This window comes from Suncus etruscus, chromosome 1 (assembly GCF_024139225.1).
Source record: "Suncus etruscus isolate mSunEtr1 chromosome 1, mSunEtr1.pri.cur, whole genome shotgun sequence".
NCBI lineage: Eukaryota > Metazoa > Chordata > Mammalia > Eulipotyphla > Soricidae > Suncus > Suncus etruscus.
In genome coordinates this window covers 131,029,723-131,048,072 of record NC_064848.1, presented here as the reverse complement: position 1 = coordinate 131,048,072, position 18,350 = coordinate 131,029,723, and the positions used below count along the sequence as shown (strand labels likewise).

The 18,350-nt window shown below is 34.4% G+C and overlaps 1 protein-coding gene across 1 annotated transcript in view; it reads left to right on the top strand.

Annotated features, from left to right (window-relative positions):
• The window catches only part of CADPS2 (calcium dependent secretion activator 2), a 613,966-nt gene that overhangs the window by 591,004 nt on the left and 4,612 nt on the right, over positions 1 to 18,350 (top strand). Inside the window, 1 exon segment of the mRNA XM_049771072.1 lies at positions 15,585 to 15,689. Within this exon segment, the coding sequence (XP_049627029.1) occupies positions 15,585 to 15,689 (105 nt within the window).

Sequence of the window (18,350 nt, the reverse complement as noted above, 5' to 3'; positions counted from 1 at the left end):
AAATATATGTATTAAATTTATTGCTTCAGGATCCAGATAGGGAGAGTAAAGTGGTTAAAGTAAATTTGCCTTGCTTATGACTGACTGGGTTTGATCCCCAGCATGCTCTATGGTTCCTCAAACCTTCAAGGAATGATACCTGAGTGCAAAACCAGGAGTAAACCTGAGAATTCAAGATGTGACCTAAATACCCCCCAAAAATGTTTTCATTACTTCAAGTTATGAAATATATCTTAGCTGAGTATAATGAATCTAAAGGCCTTTGCCATCAGAATAATTGTTGTTTCATCACCAAAGATTTATCTTCTTTGTAGACAGTCTCTTGTCACACATGATGTAAAGAATAATGACCATTAGACATTTTAAGATGTTTGTCAAATCAAAATCATCTTCCATTTCTCTGATTCCCATATTCAAGTCTGGCAAAGCTTTCCTAATCCTCAAATTCCCTTTCTTGTGCCTCCTTGGATGCTTTGGCTTCATGGTCTCAGATTTCAAAACACAGAGTACAAAACCACAGGAGTCTGTATGGCAAGAGAGAGGATGGCCACATTCCTTGAAAGCTTTGGGACTTGCACTGAAAAGTAGAAGTACTTCATAAGTGGAAACCGACATCTCTAACGACCACCACAAGAACACCCTTTTGTGCCCATTTCCTTATGTCCCAAAAAAATCACAATACTGTGGCAAAGGAAGTTTGAATGGAATGTATCTTATTTTGGGGAACAGACACTCTAAACCTTTGTACCTATATTGGGCATTCCCCTTATTGAGTCTCTTTGAAACAATCTCATTTTAGCTCTCATGTTGCTGAAGACGCATCAGGGTGCAAGAATTTAATTGGTGAATCATGCAGATTAAACATTTTCTTGTGTTATAAACTGATTAAATATTTAATAGTTGTAGAGCTTCATTTGAAGGAGGTTTTTTTTTTAAATTGTTATGCTGTCTTGTAAAATTAAAAGTAATTCTTTAAATGCTAGTTAATCAGTTATATTCATCCAAAGAGTGTTTTTATAAGAGATTAATTTTTCAGGACATCCTTGAAATAAAGTAAAGAAACTTCTTGGAAAGAAGCTCTAAATTAAACATTTTAAGTAAAATTGACCTAAAAATAAAAATGAGTTCAATAGCCTTTTTAGACATTAAGATTTAAAAAGGAGGGTAAAGGAAATAATTACAAGTATATATTTTTCTCAAAACAAAACTAATTTTACATTTATATGTTCTTGTCTATGGATTGCCAAAAACAAAGGAATAATGCTCAGTAGTTTTTATTTGAATTCATTCACCAACACCCAAATTTTTTATTTAATAACACGCAAACTTTTTAATGTTAGATTTACTGATCCTTGGCAAAGCCTGTACTTTGATTCTTGACTTTTTCAGTAAGAACATAGATAAGAGTAAGTAGGAACGCAAGCTGACTAACATTAAAAACTAAACTCTTCCTTACCATTTGCATTCGCTGTAATACCATTATAGAGTCTCTCACATTGAGCTCCTGTTTTCAAATGGCAGCTTTCTTGTTATAGGTGACTTTATTACTTTGAGAATGTCACTTATTATGAGCCAGTATTTCTCAGCTGCTTTTCCAAATCATGCTACCTTCTAACACTCATGATCCTTCCCCTTAAAACCCTGTTCTACTGGTTGATTTCTTAGTATTGTTTCTATGGCATTGTCACACCACAACCACACAAACACACACACACACACACACACACCACCACTCTATGTGATTTTCACATGTGACCCCCACCCCATAATAAGCTTGGGGCCTATTCTGAGATGATGACTCCTATTTAAGAAACACTGATGTGGACTACATCTATTAAATTACATATTTATTTCTCTTTTCTTTTTGGTTTTGTCTCTATCAGAAAGAACTCAAACTTATAAAAATCTTAATTACTGATCCCAATCATAACTTCCCAATCAGTGTAGAAAATTAAATGTTGTTGTGTCATCGCCATTTTCTGTCTGAAGAAAAAGAGATATGATAGAAAAATCAAGGATGCACTCACTATAGGAGAGTGGAGATCATTAATTTCTGCACATTGTCATGGTCCCTTTACTTGTTCCTCATTTTGTGCAAAAGATAGAGAAAATGTTCAACTTTCTGTGATGTGTTATAGCAGAAGCATTTCATTATTCTCTCCTCGCACATGATTTTATTGGGTTGTTACTGCTCTGTTATTTATCTCCTTTAACACATTGTTTTACAGGTGCTGTTGTTTAATTGTTGATATTTTTGCTTTGTTTTACCTTAGTAGTATTTGGGCTTACACTGAAGTGGTTCAACTTCCTTGAAGCCATTCATACTCAAGCATATGCCTCTATATGCCAACCCTGCTCCTTCAACTTATTTTTTTTAACCCTCAAAGTTAATTTCTCTTTTTGAAAAAAAAAATCTGCTATCGTATTACAGCTGTCTGGCTCATTTTATGTAATAATCCTTATTTTAATGTGAAGTTATTATTTGTAAGTGTAAGAATTTATTTTAAAAAAAAATGATCTACTTTTGATGTATGGTGTATGCCCAAATAGCTCCGGCAAGTCCAGACGCAGTTCAGAGCAGGCAAAGGCCCTCATTTGAATCTAAGCTGTTGGTGAATTAAAACCTACGAAACTTGAGATAAGCGTGCCTAATTGCCTAAAAGAAACTCAACAAGAAAATGTATTGTAGCTTGTTGATCTTATTTCTTTGATAATTCAAAAGAAGCTTCAAGAAATATGTGGACTTCTTACTTATATTCTTGAAATGTGATCACGGAACACAATTGTCATCTGGCACAGTCCCAGAAATACACATCTTTGCATGAGGCACCTGGACATATGTGGCAGTTCTGGTAGAATCAGCTAATTAACAACACAGGCTTAAACAGGCACCTCATCTGGCAGTGCAGTTAGTTGCCTGATGGTGCTCAGCAGGATTGGGTAGTGCTTTTTATTTTTCTATCCTAATGGTCTGCTGCCCACCTAATTTTGCCTTATTGTCAGTCACTACTTACCACAGCTTGGGGCCCTCCCAGGAGGCTAAATTATTATCAAAGGATTAGGGAGATGTAGCCTTGCAGCTCTGACATTTCTGATTACTTGTCTATGCCAGAACACTAATTAGCTGTGACTAATTAAGAAAAATGTTCCTGCCATAGAAAACCATTTAAAAGAACTGAGAAGTAGAAAAACAATTCAAAAGCTGAGCAGTGCTTGGATTTGCTGATGCTCTTTAGATTTCCACCAGAGCCTTAACTCACCTTTAATTGTACTCAATTTTTTTTTTTTAGTCTCACATGTGAAACAAGCTCAGTTTTGTGTTTTGGTTTTGCCTTTTTTAGTAGGGAAAAAAAAAACTATCTTAATCATCTCAATGCTTTTAGAAAATGGTCAAATTGTCTTTGGTGAATGGAAGAAGACAAAACTTTTGGGGGAGAAATATTTCTGAATACTACATATACACGTGTGTATTTGTATTCGTTCATCTAAAGCTAAAACAGTGACTCAGTAGTCCCTGCATTAATAAGAATTTCCCTAATGATTTTTGCAAAAGAGATTTGAAATGGTAAGAAGCCAAAAAAATTCAAAATTCCCACTTCTTTCCAATGATTCTGTGCCCCTCCACCTGGGCAGTAGCTTAGATATGCTACTTTCTTGGAATGATTTTTTTTCACTTTCCTATGGTGACTTTGCATGCTTGAACTCAAACTGGTAGAGAGTGACTTATTAGTAAAAGTTCTCAGGTCTCTCATGAGACTAACATTTTTGTCAGTTGACCAGTGTGATATTTTCATAGAACTGATAGCTACTACTCTCCACTTCAACACGTCATAAGCCTCTGACATTTCCATGACTTTAAGTCTAATTTCTGTGATACTGTTAGTGCTCCCTCTGCCAGCCCCCCCACCCTCTACAAGCATTCCCGTACCCCCCTCAAGAGTGGCTGTTATTCTTTACAAGTGACCATAGCCATGTTGGCCATATTGAAAACTATTGACAAAGTCTAATTTTTTTGTGTGTGTGGCTTTTGGGTCACACCCGGCAGTGCTCAGGGGTTACTCCTGGTTCCATGCTCAGAAATTGCTCCTGGCAGGCACGGGGAACCATATGGGATGCGGGATTCGAACCAATGACCTTCTGCATGAAAGGCAAACGCCTTACCTCCATGCTATCTCTCCAGCCCCGGCAAAGTCTAATTTTTAAAAATTGCGTAAAAAAAAAGCCATTGTAAAACCGTCATCAGAGATGTTTATGAAGGAAAACTTTATAAACCACACATAAACTTTATAAAAAAAATTTTTTTCAGATTCCTCTAAACCTTAGCCCTCATTTTTTTTTTTTAAAGTACAGCCTGCCCCTCAATAATTTTCCTTCCTTAGTGTGGGTAAAATATTTTGTGTGATATAAAGTTCCAAGTTCTACCTCACTTAAATTTTCATGCTGTCTTTTAAACTCATTTTCCCCTCTCTTTTCAGTAGAGAACAAAAAGCAGGTACCAGCATCCTCAAGGGAAGACTGTTATTAACACACCTGTCATTCTAGTCTACCATGATAAATAATCCCTATTTGCTTAACTTTTCTTCATAGACCCTATTGCTAGCCCTTTAATCATCTTTGCGTGCGTGCGTGTGTGTGTGTGTGTGTGTGTGTGTGTGTGTGTGTGGCTGCTTTTTGAAATTACTCAAAATAGCCTCTATGTATTTAAGACTCAGGAAAAAGATGCAGTATTTGAATGTGGCTGAACAAGATTCTTTCAAGTCCTAGTTCAGCTTATTCACTATAATTTATAATTTTCCCATACTATAATTCTATTTATTCTCATGAATTCATTCGCCACGTTTTTGTTAACTTTCCCTTCTTGACTATCTTACATGCATATGCCTACATATGTAGAATATCATTTTAGTTGATGTTAAGAAAGCATAAGAAAACAAATCCAATCATTGTCAACTTACTATGTATAAGAAGTGGTTTATCAATTAAGATTAAAAGCATATGGGGGTCAGAGTTATGCTTGAGCAGGTAGGGCTCTTTCCTTACATGTGGTTGACCTGGGTTCAATCCTCAGTATCCTAAATAGTCCCCTAAGTCCTTCTAGGAGTGAGCCCTGAATGTAAGTCCTGAGCAACACGGGCTGTGTTCACTTTGATTTCCCCACTCTGAGAAATAATTTAGGAATTTCTTTTGTCATGCAGAGTTGGATAGCTCTCTCTCTCACACACACACAATTACTTGGTATGATTCTAATTAAAATAGGAAATTGAACCCCCTTCTATATTTTATGTTTTCTTCTAGAAAACAGGCAGAGTTTTCAAATGACTTTTTATGGAAAACCTAAATTTTAATGCCATATCAAAACAATTCATAGAGATGGTTTGTAAAATTTATACGTTTTTTGCTTTTTATAAATTTTTTTTGTTCTTATTTGTGTTTTATTTATTTTTTTAATTTATTTAAACACCTTAATTACATACATGATTGTGTTTGGGTTTCAGTCATGTAAAGAACACCACCCATCACCAGTGCAACATTCCCATCACCAATGTCCCAAGTCTCCCTTCGCCCCACCCGACCCCCGCCTGTACTCTAGACAGGCTCTCCATTTTCCTCATACATTCTCATTATTAGGAGAGTTCAAAATGTAGTTATTTCCCTAACTAAACTCATCACTCTTTGTGGTGAGCTTCCTGAGGTAAGCTGGAACTTCCAGCTCTTTTCTCTTTTGTGTCTGAAAATTATTACAAGGGTGTCAGAGAGAGAGAAAAACGCAGAATGGTCTCACTCAATTATGGGTTTTAAGAAAAATGAAAGACACCCTTGCTTTTTATAAATTTTGAGATTCTACTCAGTGGTGCCCAGGAGCTCTCCTGACTCAGTGCTTTGGAGAGTAGTATGCAAGATATTATGTAGTGCATGGAACAAAATCTAGGACTCCTACATGGAAAATATATGTTTAAACCCATTAAGCTCTATCTCTGCTCTGTTTTATGCATTTGGGGGTATTTTTAAAATTTATTTTATTAATAAACCATGATTTGCAAAGTTATTGATAGTTTAGTCTAGGCATACAATATTTCAACACAAATACCATTATCAGGGGCTGGAGAGATAGCATGGAGGTAGTGCGTCTGCCTTGCATGTGGAAGGACTGTTGTTTGAATCCCGACATCCCATATGGTCCCCTGAGCTTGCCAGGAGCTATTTCTGAGGATAGAGCCAAGAAAAACCTCTGCTGGGTGTGACCCAAAAACAAACAAACAAACACCATTATCAGTGCCAATTTCCCTCCATCAGTGTGTTTTATGTATTTTTTGAAATATGTTTGAAATATCTGTTTCCTAAAGAAGCTGTCTAACATTTGTACACATACAACATTTGTAATAGCTTTAACACTTGCAGTAGCCAACACCGTAAAGGCTACTCTTGTATAGTTAGTAATTTATAATATTTTCCTTTAATTTATCACCTAAAACTAAATTAAATGTCACGTAGTAAGTTCCACTGTAGTCACATTTTAAATTTCTTTAGCCAAGTGTCATTTTCACTTCTACAACTTTAACCTCTATTAAATTATTTCTTTCTGGTAATAAGATGGGATTCAAGTCAAAAATTAATCTGCTGTCAAATTATTGAACCCTTATTTTATCAAAAGGCTGCCCTAATACTTTTATATATGCTGCAGTTTATATTTTGAAATATTTAGAAATTGATTGCTGTTTTTTAGAAATAGTCTGTTAAGGCTTACATAGAACACATTGTTTAAGAATTTTATAGGCATCCTCTTTCCCCCCACCCCCCAATATTTTAAAAAAAGAAAAAAGGAAAAAAAAAAAGAATTTTATAAGCATCTTACAGAGTTCTAGAGAGTTGAATCTAGGAAGGTCTATTTCTTCCTATCAGGTGTTGGCTTTAAAGCAGAAATTATGATTGATCTGAATCTTAAAAGTCATTGTGTATCTGACCTGGGACCATGTTAAGGGACATAAATCTGAACAAGGTTTGCAAGCCCAGAAATCAAGCTAAAAAGAGATGCAACATCTCACAGCTAGAGAACATTCCTTTTCTCAAAATGATTTTTTTAGAGTACATTATGAACTGTAGACAGAACATGACTGTTCCCTTTAGTTTTTGAAGAACACTTAAAAAGCAATTTTGAGTGATTCCTTCTTTTCAAGTTAAAAGATAATGTCCTGCTAAAAATTCTAAGACCAAGGTTTAGCTCAAAAATTTTATCGCAGGTAATAACCCAGAGATTGCATTTTAATTCAGATTCTACATTATTGGTTTAAATGCTCTACTGACTACTCTCAAAAAAGTTTATATTGTATCCAAAATAAATCATTGAAGTAGAGAAGGTCTTAATGTCCAAATTAATCATTTCTATATCTATACCCCAAATTAGAATTTTTTTATAATGTGAAACTACCAGGAAGTTCATGAACACAATATGCTTTATTAAGAGCGTTAAAGTGCAAAAAACACAAAGATAGGGAGTTTGACCTAAGGACCTTAAAATGCCTGTTAAATGTTAAAAGATACTTCTACTTTTATTTGAGGGGAGGGGGGGTTGGGTCGCATCCGGCAGCGCTCAAGGGTAAGTCCTGGCTATACGCTCAGAAATCGCTCCTGGCAGACTCAAGGGACCATATGAGTTGCTGGGATTTGAAACATCGACCACAGTCCTGCATGCAAGGCAAACATCCTAACTCCATGTTATCTCTCCAGCCTCGGTCAGTCATATTCTTTCAAAAATTGCATGATTATGATGACCAGGATATTTCCAGATAAACGGAACACAGAATTCAATCAAACTGTTGATTATTTTAATCAATTATTTATTTATTATTTATTTTAATTAATTTTAATTAGGCAATGCAGTGTAGATTACAAAATTTGTCACTGTGAGGAGCAAGGTAACCACTTATTATTCTAAATTTTCACTTTATAATTACCTATCTCTTAGCACCAGGAAAAGATTCACTAAAGAAGCATACAAAAGTTTCTTCTATTTAAGAATAATGAATAATATTAATAAATAAAATAAGTCATTTAATGTTAATGTTCTACATTAAAATTTTAATGTTTTACATGTAGTATGGAAAAAGCCATTACTTCAGTGTTACTTTCAGAACAGTTTTGAATTAGAAATTTTGGGTCAATGAAATAATGAACTTGAAAAGAACTCAGGTAACTCCCATTTGATAGATTATCCTGCTATGTAACGTATTTTGTTTTGTAACATGAAAAGATCTAGTTTATCCAGTAATATATTGGTCATCATAATCATTCAATTTTTGAAAGAGTATGCACTAAAGCTCTAAATGTAAAAATGTTTTTCAACATTTAACAGGCATTTTCAAGTTTATAGTAAATACCAAACTCCCCATATAAGTATTGCATTTTAACATTTTTAATAGACATCATTGTGTTCATAACCTCTCCTTTGCAACCTTCCTAGAAGTTGAAAGTTATAAATAACTCCATGAAAGATCAGAGATAGCATTAGAAGTCAAGCATTAGCCTTACTCATTGCCAACCGTGGTTCTATTCTCAGCATTCCATATGGTCCCCTGAGCATTGCCAGGAGTGATTCCTGAATACAAAGTCAGGAGTAATCGCTGAGCATCACCAGGTGTGGCCCCAAAACAAAAAATAAATAAATCCTGAAGGTGATTTATTGAACCTAGAAGGGAAAAGATTTGTTAAATGAATCTTTATTCTTTGTTTAAAAAAAAAATGAAGAAAAATCTTCTATAGATAAGGTAATCTTAGGAATGAAACAAGAATCTTTAATTTTGCATCATTTTACTACTATAAAAATATTCTCCAGTATTCCTAGATCTAAGTATGTGGATGACCTTTTTTTTTTGTTTTTTTTTTTTGTTGTTGTTTTTGTTTTTGTTTTTGTTTTTGGGCCACACCCGGTAACGCTCAGGGGTTACTCCTGGCTATGCGCTCAGAAGTCGCTCCTGGCTTGGGGGACCATATGGGACGCCGGGGGATCGAACCGCGGTCCGTCTCCTAGGCTAGCGCAGGTAAGGCAGGCACCTTACCTCCAGCGCCACCGCCCGGCCCCGTGGATGACCTTTTAAATGAATTCAGACTGGGAACAGGAAAAAAAATGAATTCAGACTGTGAGAAATGCATGACATCAGTGCTATTTGGTTAATTATTCTCAAGTAGGATCTGGTTCTTCAAAGTAAGTCTGTTTTTTACATTAGGTATATTATTTAACTTTTTAATATGTTTGGTGTTTGAAATGTGGATTATATTTATTTGCAAGGAAATGTAGTAGGCTTCTGGAAGGTCATGAACAAACATCTCCTGTTTTACTTACAATCTGATGATACAATGGCAATAAGAAACCACTAGAAATGGTATAGGTGTTTTTTATTTTGTTTCTGTTGTTATTGATGTTATTTTTTACTAAATTCTCCAAATGACCCTAAAGGGTGAAATGGCAGTTTAATGGATAAAATCCCCAGATTTTTCTCAAAGGAAACACAATAACCTGATAATCATAATAGCCATAAGCATAGTCTCAAAAGATTATTCTATCACTCTCACCCTTGCACTTATACTTGATATAGAAACTTGAATAATGTATTTAATACTACCTCAGTTTTCTATCTATATAAGCTCAGTTTTCACATTTATAAAATAGGGTGGATTCTGGAGAAATAATATAGCAAGTAGAGTACTTGCTTTATATACTGTGAACCTGGATATAATTATTGACACCCCATATGTTTCCAGGAGCATGGCCAGGAGCTCAAAGCCAAGAGTAAATCCTGAACACTGTCGGGTGTGACCCAAAAACAAAACGAATAAGCACATACACAAAATTAGAATGTAAGAATTATAAAAAGGGATGTAAGAATTATAATTTTAAACATAACAGTAGTGGGTGGTAGGTTGAAAAATATGATGCATTATAATGACCATAAAACAATAGAAGATATATGGAGTAATACTACCTCTTTTTTTATAACTCTCATTCACTCTTTATACTTTATGGATTTTTTCAGTTTTATAACATGTCTGCACTTTATTAAAAATACATAATGTATACATGGAAGTAAATTAATAAGTAATAGAAAATTCTGAAAGTTTTTAAGAACAAAGCTATATTTTGGAGAAATGTTTAAAAAATAATGATACTTTTGCTTTGTTCTTTAATTATTTTTAATGACCTGTGTTTTGGTATTTTTATTCATGCCCTTTCCTATTGAAGTCACTAACCTAAGCATCTTAGTATTTTCAAGCTAAATATTTGTACTTGTCTTCTTCATATTACAGATGAGAAGACTGAGGCATAAAGAAAAATGATGGGGTGAGGGTGGGGGTCGGGGGAACAAGAAAAAAGAGAAAAAAAGAAAAATGGTGGACTAAGTCAAGCAAATAGAAACTTAAAGAAAGTGAAAATTGCTACCCCTTGCAGGTTTCACAGTAATGCTCTTTCTGCTTGGTCAACAGCCTCCACCCTTGCCAGATCCAGAGATAAATTCCCCTCTTCCTCAATGAGCCTCTTTGAGTTTCATTGGGAATGTTGACAGATGCGGGCTGGGTGACCTTTCCTTTATGTTTTACCTTAATAGTCTGGTTTCGGTTTTCCTTAAATAGAGGCTTTAGGGGCCGGAGAGATAGCATGGAGGTAATGTGTTTGCCTTGCATATAGAAGGACGATGGTTTGAATCCCGGCATCCCATATGGTCCCCCAAGCCTGCCAGGAGTGATTTCTGAGCATAGAGCCAGGAGTAACCCCTGAGCACTGCCGGGTGTGACCCCCCTCCAAAATAGAAGCTTTAATTCTTATACCAACAAAATATTGAGATGGGAAATTTTTACTATCTTATGTTTGGAAATTCTGCTTTGTAGATCCAAGTAGGATTATTTCATGGAATACTCTGAATAGAGAAAGGAAATGTTGGCATTATTTTATGTAATTTATCACTAATATAACTTTTGCCATTTAGTGTTTAGAAGTGGGAAGTGATTGATAACAAATGTAATTGTATTAAATAGAATGACTCAGTGTTGATAAAAGAAACACTTGATACATAAAAGCATTTATATTTATTTTTAACAAACTAGTAAAACTATAATGTATTCATGTCTCTAAATACTTTGCTATTCTAAAGTAACAAAACAATCCTAAAGAGTGACTTATTTTTATCATAATTACCCAAACCCTCACCATTTCAAAATATTATTTTTATGCCATTTAACTTAATGCCTAAAAAGTACATATTCCATAGTTGGATTCTTTTTTAGATGCTATTTCATTTGAACACGGGACTATCGTGCCAAAAAGGCCTGTTCTATGAAATAAATGAAGAAATGCATTCATACTATGGCTATTTAGCCATTCCATATCTTAGTGCATTAAAAATTATGCGGAATTTTTTTCAATCGTTGGCCTATTGAGATGAGTATACTTAAAAAATAAAAATATATCAACCAGATGCTAGCTATTCATAATCGATAAGAAGCTAAACACTTAAGTCGAAAAATATATCACAAATTTGTTCCCCAGCCAAGCAGTTATTTTTACCATGCCATCATCATCAGAAGCCACATTCTGACAGAAATCATTTGCTTGAAGTAGCCGTGATATATAAACCCTATGTGGTCTGTGAGTCAGATTTAGGAATATCAGCCACAGAGGGTCTAAAGGCATTGTGCATTAAGTTTGTATTGAGACCTCATTCCAGGTGGCAAGCAGCTGGACTTCTTTTAAAAAATAAAACTTCCAAAATAAAAGCCAAGTGCTTTCCAGGCTGTAGTATATTTACTAGAATCGTCCTCGAAATGTTATGAATTAGGCAGACAAGGGAGATGTGCATAATTTGATATATTTGTTTTGTATTTCCACCGGTCAACAGAATAATGAAAATTCCTTAACTACTTCTCTTTAACTTGCATGAAGAAAGCCCGGTATGTTGCTAAATCTCTTTTAGCCAGCACCACAGAGAAACAACTTTAATCCTTGTTAGAAAATTGCCGAGTCTGGGACTGACAAAGAGCTCATGCTTGTTCCATTGTTAGTACTCCTGGGCCCCAAGAGCAGAGCCCTTTACAGCTGCGTGGATCCCGCCCGGCTCAGCTGCACTATTTAGGAGAGAAGGTTTGTCAATTTCTATTGACAATGGAGAGAGTTTTTCAGGGCCTGTAGCAGTGCTGACACAGTTGGGGATCAATGCCAGCCATTCAGACTGCACCCTCTTTCATTGCTTTGGTTTGTTAATTCAAGACTAAAGGTCCACTGAGGGGGTTCAGGGTGTTTAAGAAAGCTGATGAACTGTTTAAGAAAGCTGATGAACTGCAAGCGTTTATAGCCCTGGTGTGGCAATTTCCATAGTCAGTGGCAACTCCTGGCACTGAGGGAGCTGTGTCCTTGTTGACCCTCTTGTTATTAAAAATGCACAAGTGCTGCGCTTCTCAATATTTCAACACTCTTTCATTGTCAATACCACCTTCTGAGCCCTTCAGCTTGTTGCTTGCTCTAAAGATCTTCTTAGATTGGGTTTGAAAACTTCACCTTAAACACTAGATTAGACTGATGTTCTGTTTTCCGTGCTCCTGTTGATTTGTTGAACCTTCCCAGGGCTGGAAAGCAAGTAGCAGCTTGATGGGGAGACGGGCTGCTAATATGATTTACCAGTCTACAGTCATGCACAATAAGTGTGAATAAATACAGGGGTCTCACAGAGTCAACCCTAGCCTTTCCTTTTCTTTTATTTTTGCTTTAAAAGAGAAATCTCAAGAAAATGAAGTGAGTAATGCATGCCCTTACAGGAGTTGAATGAACCACAAAAAAAAATTTTTTTTTTTTTTTTTGTTAAAGTGGTAGGCTGCTGTCATGAATTGCTGTAGGGGAAAAAAATTGAATATACACTTGCTGCTTGATTTCTAAGTAGACCAAAGAAAGAGTGGCGATGGCATATCCATGAGTTTAGGGCAAGCAACAGAGCCCCTTCGTTGTCACTCCCTGAAAAGAAAAGTGAATAGTCAGCCAAGTTGTTTTACAAAATTAACTTCTGTAAAATGAAAGGATTTCTTCTAAATTCAGTCTCTAATGTGCGTCCTCTCTTTTTCAAGTGTTTTCCCCCTTTGATTGTGAAGGGTCATCTTAGTTTGGAGAGAGGGCAGTATGACATTCACTTACCTTTAACTCTTTTTTTTTTTTTTTTTTGTCCCAAGTTGAAAAAAACTCAGATCTACTGTCTTATCATGACCCAAAAAATGAGTATAGTAGTTCCAGGAGTAGAAAATGGCAAGTACTAGTAATTTCTATTTGCTGGTTGGTTTGTTGATTGGTTGACTTGTTGTCTTCATCTATAATATATAGAAAAGAAGCCTTTCTAGTTGTTTTTCTTTTTTTTATTAGCCAGTCTTAGTAGCAAAAATAAACTCTTGAGCTAAACTGCTTTTTCAATTATTTATTTTTTAACTGAAATTCTTTGATATATAATCAAAAGCAGGCATTATTATCTGTAGAATAATTTTTCTATAGCATTTTTAAAGTAATAGGATGGTAGCTAAGCATGTTACTCATCAATAGTTCTCTTAGTTTCTTTTACATATCTCATTCCCAAATTATTTTTTCTCTAAAATTACATTTTTGTCATGTGTTAAAGAAATTATTTGAATCATAACTTTCTTTGTTACATTAGAAGTCCTTTTGATTATCATTTAATGAAAACTATCATTTATATATAATAGGAAAATGAAGTTAAACTAATTTTAAATTATGAAAATCTTTTAAGAACATACAGATGCTTATCAAGTAATTTTTAAGGAAGTATTTCCATTTCCCTCAAAATTGTCTGTATATTTTATTTTATCTGCCTGCAGTCTAACAGATGAGTTAGGCTAATATGATAGATTTTATATGTCATATTTTGTACCCATAAACAAATAGAATATTCTTCAGAAGCATTTTAATTTGATCGTATCCATTTGGTTAGATTTTAAATTTTACATTTTCTGGAAAGCAATGTGCAATGAAGATTTTAATATTGATTAGTATCTTTGAATACCACTGAGTTCTTGTTTGTGTAAAATAGAACTCAAGACATTGAGCTACAATAATTTGAAATAAGGAACATAAAAGATTTTCAGATTTACCCTGTCAGCAAAAATACTGAATTCACTAGCAGTTATTATTTTGGAGGTATAATTTTCATTTTATAAAGCTATTCTGATCCTTTTATATGTCTTAAAATCAATACTTAATTACTATATAAAATTTGATACATAAAAAATAGATTTTAATAAATAAGTCTAGCCCACATTAAAGTCTTAAAACGTTTGTTCACTATTAATATAGTATTTGAAGTTTAAAACATTTGATAAAATACTAAATGTAATCCATTTACAATTTTGCTTAAAGTATCATTTTATATAAATTTTTATTATCGGTGTTAATATAAGTCCAGATTAATTTCAGATTTATATCACTTGCAGTTTCTATTAGAAATTGGCTTTATGGTTTGTTTATGTAAGAAAAATATTTTTCTTTGTTTTAATACCAGAGAACATATATACATACACATACGTGATAGTGTCTCAGTTTTTATATGCAAAGAGACACAAAACACCACTTTAAAAACTCTGGTTATTTTTTAAGTGCTGAGTAGACATTGATACTTCACAATGACTATCTGAATCAATAATGTTATTATTTTTATAGTGTTTCTTTAAGCCTAATCTGGTGCACAGATTCTGTATCTCTAAAAATGTCACCCCTAATAGCAGGTTCCTATTTTTAAAAGAAACAGAAAATTTCCTTTTACTATACTTACATAAACTATATAAAAGCAGAAAATTACATTAGAGGAGAATTTTCATTTTTCCTCTTAAGAGACTCTAATAAACAGAGCACCAACCCTTCAAAATATCTTGCAGAGTGAAACATAAAATTCTTTGGTCAGTGGGCTTCTGATTTGACACTCAAAAATTCCATTCTGATAATGGTATTTTCTAATAGTTTTCAAAGATCTTGACAAATAATAATAGTACATAAAGGTGTGGCAGAGGGTTATTGATGAATAAACTGTGTATTTCTTTTTTGGTGGAGGGGGCAACTCTCTTTTAAAAGATTATTTGTAGGTATTGGTTGTATGCATTATTGCAGAATGCCTCTATTTTTGTTGTTGTTGTTGTTGTTTTACTTCAGGCTAATATAAAATTTGCCTTTGAAAGTAATTTACCTGGATTTTTTCCCTTGCTGTTTTGCAGTCCATTTGGTCCCATAACATGTATTTAGTACCTATTGTTACCTACAAATTACAAAGCAAGCCACTAGGCTCCAAGTGCAAAAACACTGTTTCCCATGAATGTGTTACAGCTGAAAGACCATAATGTTAATTCACATAAAGAACAGCCTAGGTCAACTTAGCAGATTTTCTAGCAAAACATACAATTCTGTTAACAGGAAATTATAGCAGTATTGACTTCAAGTGCTGATCTGTGGTCATTTCAGAGTGTTTCATTACCCCCTCATTACCGAATCTGTTAAATGAATGCTGCAGACTCTGTTTTCTTTTTGTTCTCCCCTCTACCCCCATTCTTCTTTCTAGCAATGGTACAGCAATTCCATGAAAGTCATTTGTGTGTGGTTGGCTGATAGATTGGACCTTCAGCTTCATATTTACCAACTGAAGACTCTCATCAAAATTGTGAAGGTAAACAAAATGTGCTTAATGTGAATTGCCCACCAAGTGCCAAAGAATAATGGCAAGATATTGACACACCAGAAAATCATATATTATACAACTAAATTAATGCAAGTACTTTATAAACTACCACTCTTGATGATCTGCTGCTCATTTGCATTTTTTGCTTAGTTTACTAAATAAATATGAATTTTTGCACTATTAAGATAATATTTTAGCAAAAAAACAAAACAAAACAAAAAAAGATATTTGAGGTAATGTACATAAAACCTCTTGCATTTTACTAGTATGTCAGAAATAATTTATATTAACTTGCTTAAGTATTTTTTGAAAATTTATTTCTTGCATATTATTATGAGGACTTTTGACTTTAATTTGCTGTGAATATGAAAACTGTTATTTTGTTACACTCTGGTATAAAATATTTTGTCTCCTTGATTCTTACGTACATATGTACATATATTTCTGAGTAAACTCTTAAAAAATACATGAATTCTGGGGCTGGAGTGGTGACACAGTGATAGGACATTTGCCTTGCATATGGCTAACCTAGGACAAACTGCAGTTTGATCCCTATGAATCCCATATGGTCCCCCAAGACAGGAGCGATTTCTGAGTGCATAACCAGGAGTAACCCCTGAGTGTCACTGGGTGTGGCCCAAAAAACAAAAAAAAAACAAAACAAAACAAATATGAATTCAACATGATTTTTCAATCTTTGTAAGTTCTAGTGGAGGCACAAAATTAACCTCAAAAAAATCTTTTCTTAAAGTTGGTATATATCATTTAATAAGATAGGTATATGTCCTATCTTATTAAAAAGAAACATGATAGGAGTTTAGGTACTTAACTCTCATGTGACCAACCCCAATTTTATCATTTGCACTACATATGGTTTCCTGAAGCCCAACAGTATCACTGAGTACATAGTCAGAGGTAATTCCAGAGCATCACCAGGTATAATCCAAAACCAAAATTTAAAAAGAAAGTTGTTGACCATGTGGGGTGGAGAGGAGGGAGATTTGGGGTATTTGTGGTGGGAACATTGCACTGGTGAAGGGGGGTGTTCTTTACATGACTGAAATCATACAACTACAATCATATTTGTAATCACGGTGTTTAAATAAAGATAAGTTAAAAAAAAAAGTAACAAAAAAAAAAAGTTGTTGACCAAAATTGTAACATATGTGTTCCAGGCTTACTCTGGGTTCTATGCTCAGGAGCTCAGGTTGCCAAACTAAACTCAGATTGCTGTATGTAAGATAAGAACCTTACCTGATATAACTAGCTCTGTAGCACCATCAAAGTATCATTCCTTGACTTAACAGTTTCAGCATCACCTAAGAATTTATGTATGAATAGAAACATTTCTTTTTATTGCTGGAGATTGAGTCCGACCTCACACATTCAAGGCAATGGTGTCTACCATGGAGCTACCCAGTACACCCTAAACTTGCAAATTATTGAGCCCCACCCAAAACTACTGAATTAGGAGTTCTAGAAGCAGAAATCTATATATTAACAAACTTGATAGTTGATAGGTATTGAAGTTGAGAAACATTGTCCTATCATTGCAAAAGATTTCTATTCACATTAACTCATCATTCTCTTGGTTTATGAATTTAACTAGAAGGCAAATTCATTTGTGCCATAGAGGTACTGGCTTTTTACAAGTTAGATAATCTACTAAAAGAGAGTTCTGTTCCAAGTTAGATATTAGCAAATCTACTGAAACACAGAACCATACCTATTAATAACTAATAGCAATCAGGATTAACCATAAATAGCAAATGAAATTATAGTCACCTAATAATTTAGTACTATTAAGTACATTACATTGCAGAGGATTAATATATTTGGTTCAGTAATAGGTAGGGCATTTGCCTTGCACTCGATCTACCCAGGACTAACCCGGGTTCAATCCACAGCATCCCATGTGGTCCCCTGAGCCTACCAGGAGCAATTTCTGAATGCAGAGCCAGGAGTAACCCCTGAGCACCATCGGGTGTGGGCACCCAAAAATTCTAATATTCACAAACTGTAAGCAAATTGTAATCTGTTAATGTTTGCCTCAGTTTCTGGACTTTTTGGTACTCACTGTAACTTGGAGAACCTTTAAAGAAGTTTGAAATTTTGTTTTCATGAAAGAAATAAGGATAATTTGTATTTACCTCATAGCTACTTATGCTGAGTTTATAGTCTATATTATGAATAACATTGGATTAGCTTGATACGCTCATGATTAGCTAGGTTTTTCAGGTTAATTTCTACAGTGTTCAGATGATCAGAAATCACATATTCAGCCAATCGATAAAATTTTGCAAATGTTTAAGTTCTTTGAGTAAAAATGTTTAATTCTTATTTAATTTTCTCCAACAATTACTGTTTTGGGACCAGAGTGATAGTACAGTGGTAGGGTGCATGCCTTGCCAGCCTGAAACAGACCCAGGTTCTATTCCCAGCATCCCATATGATCCCCTGAACTTGCCAGGAGCGATTTCTGAGTGAAGAGGCAGGCTTAACCCCTGAGCACCACCAGGTTTGGCCAGAAAAAATGAAAAAAAAAAAACTTTGTATTTTTATTTTATCAATGTCATTATAGTTAAATAAAAATACCAATAAAATTTAAAATTATTTAATAAAAATTATTTTTGGGGGGGTTTTTTGTTT